This window comes from Carlito syrichta, unplaced genomic scaffold, assembly GCF_000164805.1.
Source record: "Carlito syrichta isolate Samal-C Ts95f unplaced genomic scaffold, Tarsius_syrichta-2.0.1 Scaffold123437, whole genome shotgun sequence".
NCBI lineage: Eukaryota > Metazoa > Chordata > Mammalia > Primates > Tarsiidae > Carlito > Carlito syrichta.
The window spans coordinates 48,740-54,202 of NW_007067533.1; the positions used below are offsets into that span (position 1 = coordinate 48,740).

The 5,463-nt window shown below is 49.3% G+C and overlaps 1 protein-coding gene across 5 annotated transcripts in view; it reads right to left on the minus strand.

The window, feature by feature from the left end:
• PKM (pyruvate kinase, muscle) overlaps window positions 1–4,336 on the minus strand; it is a 24,999-nt gene extending 20,663 nt beyond the window's left edge. For 2 of the 5 annotated variants that reach the window (XM_021707701.1, XM_008048424.2), the window contains exons 1-2: window positions 4,223–4,336; window positions 962–1,128 (exon numbers count right to left, since the gene is read on the minus strand). In XM_021707701.1, coding sequence (XP_021563376.1) covers window positions 962–1,115 — 154 coding nt within the window. In that variant the 5' untranslated portion in view covers window positions 1,116–1,128; window positions 4,223–4,336. Of the gene's footprint in view, window positions 1–961; window positions 1,153–4,222 lie in introns of those variants that run through there. The other 3 variants (XM_021707702.1, XM_008048423.1, XM_021707703.1) reach the window with 3 other exon arrangements.
• Between the last annotated feature and the right edge of the window lie 1,127 nt (window positions 4,337–5,463).

Consider the following 5,463-nt stretch of genomic DNA (forward strand, 5'->3'; position numbering starts at 1 on the left):
CCCGGCCACTGCAGCCTCAACCTGCTAGGCTCCGGCGATCCTTCCGACTCAGCCTTCCAAGCAGCTGGAACTACAGGCACGTGCTACCATGCCCGGTTAATTTTTTTGATTTATTGTAGACATGAGGTCTTGCCAAGTTGCCCAGGCGGGTCTCGAACCCGCGGGCTGAGCCACCGAGCCCGGCCAAGAATTCTTGATAATTTATTTTTCCCCTAAACTTTTCCCTCCTCCAAATAGTTTAAGTCTTTCAAAAGTACACAGAAGCCTATTTTGTTGACTTAAGGAGGGACACCCCTCTCATTTCATTCATGTTCTGAAAGGCTCTCTCTCACCCTATCAGAAAGCCTAGACTTGGCCAGCCCTCTTTGTCCTTAATGAAGCATCTTGGTTGCACAGAGCATGTTAGAAAGATCTTTCCAGGTCCTGCTAAAGAAGACATCCTCAGGCTGGGTACAGTGGCTCACACATATAATCCCAGGACTTGGGAGGCTGAGGTGAAAGCACTGCCTGAGCCCATGGGTTTAAAACCAGCCTGGGCAACTTGGCAAAACCTCATTTCTACAATTAAAAAAAAAAAAAATTATCTGGGTGTGGTGGCATATGCCTGTAGTTCCAGCTACTTGGAAGGCTAAGGCAGAAGAGTCGCCTGAGTCCAGCAAGTCGAGGCTGCAGTTGTTACGAGCGTGCTACTGCACTCCAGCCTGGGTGACAGAGTGAGACTCCAACTCAAAAAAATTAAAAAAAAGAAGAGAAGACGATATCCTCTAAATTTTGCCTACAGCAGAAAACTCAAAGCGCACCAAGGCTTTGCTGCAACTTCCTAAGACCTAGGTTCTCTAAGAATCCGTGCAGCATCCTACACAGCACCTAGGTTTGCCAGAACATTTATTTGGTCTCTTCAGGAGAGAAATGGTCCCGCCCACATGGAGCCCCTGTGTGAGGGAGGGGCACACCCACTCACCGATGGTGCAGATGATGCCAGTGTTCCGGGCCGTGATGGGTGGTGAGTCGATGTCCAGGCGGCACATATGTTCCAGGAACGTGTCAGCCATGGCCGCGTGCAGCTGCTGGGTCTGAATGAAGGCAGTGCCGGCTTCGCTATGGGGCTTTGCCATGGTTTCTGAGGTCCTGGGTGCAGGGAGGTCGAAGACAGAGCAATCAGACTGAGAAGCGCTTTATACAGCACTTGGCACAGAAGCCTGGTTCCTGCTTACACATTAACTCAATAAGCACGCTTTGTGCCCAGGCCACAGGGAAGCCAGACACGCTCCAGCGATGTGGGATCTACTCACACCGGGCAGAGGGCTCACGTGACCATGAAGAATGGAAAGGCTCTCGACGCATATGGTAAGACCCACCACCCAATGCGTGTGCTTCCCCAGCCCCCACTGAAGCAGCCTCTCCCGTTGGGCTAACATCTGCCTTGACAGCTTTCCCACCAACCCTGTAAGTAACACCACTAATAGGTACCAGAGGAGCTGCCACAAAAGCAAGTCGTAACCAGTCTTCCAGCAATGCAGACCACTGACTCACAGCTAAGTACTGTGCAAGTCCAGGTTTTTGTATGCCCGGCTGTGTCAAAGCCACACATTGCTGCCCCCACACTGCATCCTTACAATCCTCACCCAGACCCAAGGTGACTCCCCTGAATGCAGGGTCTTCCCTCTCGGGAATCTGCACCCAAAACCACATCCACGTCTGGTCAGGAGGACTTTAAGGACACACAGAGCAATATGCACCCAAGGAAGGATAATGCAAGGGCACGCATGTGGGTCTAAAATTATTCCAACGACATTCACAGGACTGATGCACCATGAGGACATTAAAGTTGCTGGTCTAATCTTTTCCCCCAACTGGTTTTTCATACACCAGCCTGACTTCCTTTCTTAGCCTGACAGGTACACCACTACTCCATGACCCCAACCATCTGTTCCAGGTAATTAACCAGCCCGGGTCACAACCCCGACAACTGCCCTGACCTTTGTTTTCTTCCTACTGACTTACAACTAAACTCGGCCTATTAGCTGACTAGAGGCAAAGACTCAGGAGAGGTTTCCAGGCAGGCAGGCAGTGTGTGAGGAACCCTCAGGTAAGGTGTGAACCAGAAGCTCAACGCCTTCTCAACCCTTTCTCAAGTTCTCAGACCAAGAGACTCCTAAAACCCTGGAGCCTGGCCAGGCACAGTGGTTCATGCCTATAATCCCAGCACTTTGGGAGGCCGAAGTAAGAAGACTGCCTGAGCCCATGTCTCTATAATAAATAAATTTTAAAAAGCCAGGCATGGTGGCACATGCCTGTAGTTCCAGTTACTTGGAATGTTGAGGAGGATGGATCACCTGAGCCCAGCAGACAGAGGCTGCGGAAGCCAAGAGTATGCCACTGCTCTCCAGCCTGGGTGATAGAGTGAGACACCAACTCAAAAATATAAATACATACATACATACATACCCTGGAGCCTAGACACCTCAGTCATGGCTCAGGAACGAGTCCCCCTTCAGCCCCACCCCACCTGCTCTTAAATCTCAGGCCCCCAAATCAAGGCATCCCACACATATGACCTTGACTCCTTTACCTTCTCCATCATCCCTGACTTTGTGGCCTCTCTGGTGGCTCAAGTGGAACATGGATCTAAACCATCTCTGTCACCTTCCAAGAAGGCCTGGAGCCTTGGGAGCAGTGGTGAACAGCCTGTCCGCTTTGAAAAACTGATGTCAGCCAGGCTCGGTGGCTCAACCTGTAATCCCGCACCTTTGGGAGGCTGAGGTGAGTGGACTGCCTGAGCCCGCGGGTTCGAGACCTGCCTGGGCAACTTGGCAAGACCTCATCTCTACAATAAATAAAAAAACAAAAAAGAAAAAATAGCCGGGCATGGTAGCATGCACCTGTAGTTCCAGCTACTTGGAAGGGTGAGACAGAAGGATCGCTAGAGCCCAGCGGGTCGAGGTTCCAGTGGCCGGGAGTGGCCACTGCACTCCAGTCTGGGTGACAGAGTGAGACTCCAACTCAAAAAAGAAAAGAAAAACTAATAGCTGCAAGTCTCAAGTACAGAATCTGAAATTTCCAACACAGGAAAATAAGATACTGGCCAACTACCTCGCACGGCAAATGCACATTTCCCAACTCTCTAATACCACTAGGTACCAAAATGAAAAAGTCAGTCCTCTCTTCCAGGACCTAGATATGGTTTTGTATCTCCTAGTGCCTGAGACTTGGAGGCACTCCAGTGCTTGTTAATGACCTCTCAATCGAACTCAATGGCTCTTTGTCAGAATCAAAGTTATACCTCTGCTCTCCTTTCCGGAGATCTAAGGAACCTCTAAACTGACAGATGGTCAGGGAAGCCAGGGCCCCTTCACCTGCACTCATGGTTGAGGTAGGGTGCGCATACCTTCAGACCTTCCAGCTGGGCCCTCTGGCTGTTAAGGGAACATTTCTGGGAGACCCCACATCAATCAGGCCAACACAAATGCCTTGCTATGGCCTCGAGGAGGAAGAAATGTATGAGGATTATATTATGTACTAATTCCACCCTTCTCAAAACCATCAAGGCCGGGTACAGAGGCTCATGTCTATAATCCCAGCACCTTGGGAGGTCAAGGTGGGAGGACAGCTTGAGCCCAGGAGTTTAAGAGCAGCCTGGGCAACATAGCAAGATCTCATCTCTATAAAAAAAAAAATAAAGAAGCTGGGTGCAGTGGCTCATGCCTGTAATTCCAGCACTTTGGGAGGCTGATGTGGGAGGATCACTTGAGCCCAGGAGTTCAAGACCATCCTGGGCAACATAGTGAGACCTCATGTCTACATAAATACATAAATAAATAAATAAAAAGCCAGGCACAGTGGCTCGAGCCTGTAATCCCAGCACTTTGGGAGGCTGAAGTGAGAGGACTGACTGAGCCCTGGGGTTCACGACCCAACTGGGCAACTTGGTGAGACCTTGTTTCTACAATAAATCAAAAAGTTAACCAGGCATGGTGCCTATAGTTCCAGCTACTTGGAAGGCTGAGGTGGATGGATCACCTGAGCCCAGCAGGTCAAGGCTGCAGTAGCTGTAAACATGCCACTGCACTCCAGAGCCTGGGCAATAGTGAGAGACTCCAACTCAAAAAAAAAAAAACCCACCACCACCACCAAAAACCTACTACCAGCAGGCTCTTTAGACCGGGGGCATTAGGGTCTCCTTGCAAAGCCCTGGCTGGGGCCACTGATGACCAGGTCATACCTTTGGTTCTCTGGGTCTGGGCTTCCGGTGACATAATGCTCTCTTTTTGGCTCAGGGTGGCTCCTTGGCCCCACTTGCAAAGACCGCTCAGAGCTGAATAAGGTTTGCCCCGGAGAGCTGTACAAGAATTAAGGCAAAAAGCTGAGTGCAACCAGAGCTCTTTGGAGTAATGGGAAAATTACCTCAATAACCAGGCATCTGCCAGCAGCTGCTCCGAGACTCAGCTATGCTATGGAGAGAAACATCTAAGTATCCCCTGAAAACACCCAGAGACTGTTAACAGAAATTCACAGATAAAGGTAGGCTCTCACTGGCTCCTCTGTGGTGCTTCATCCTTCCCCCCAACACCTCAAGATTAAACCTGGGGGGAGGGGACACCAAATTAAACATACCTCAAAGAACTAAAATGTTGCCAGGCTCGGTGGCTCAGCCTGTAATCCCAGCACTTTGGGAGGCCGAGGTGAGTGGATTGCCTGAGCCCGCGGGTTCAAGACCTGCCTGGGCAACTTGGCGAGACCTCATCTCTACAATAAATCAAAAAATTAGCTGGGCGTGGTAGCGCGCACCTGTAGTTCCAGCTACCTGGAAGACTGAGTCGGAAGGATCGCCGGAGCCCAGCAGGTCGAGGCTGTGGTGGCCGGGAGCAGCCACTGCACTCCAGTCTAGGAGACACAGTGAGACTCCAACTCAAAAAAAATAAAAATAAAAAAGAACTAAAATGTTACACACCAAAATGTTAACACTACATTGTCTGGGTGGTAAGATTACAGGACTATTTTTTCTTCTCTTTATTAACAAATTCACTAACATAAAATACTATTGTAATAAGAAAAAATATATTAGAAAAAAATGTATTTGCAAGCATCCTGTAAAATTGTTGAGAGGAATTAAAATGAATTGTGAAGCCCCCAATGGCTTAGGAAAGTCAACTTCAACCCATTCAGAACTTCAGAGCGGGGGTAGGGAGGAGGCCACAGGCGATTCCACGCCCAAATCCTGAAGATGTCTTTTCCTGTCTAGTATGTCCCCTGAGCTTCACAGCAAAACCTTTGTGCTGATGCGCTGGTTCAGAAGGGACCAGGAGATGCCACCAGCAACAGATGCAGTCATACTGCCCTCCAACACAAACCCTATTTCACCATCTTGAACTAAATCTGATGTCTACAGCTCTAATGTTCTGCTATTAAGTACAAAACTGACAAATAAAAATATGTTTAGTATTTCAGTGGACTTATACACCA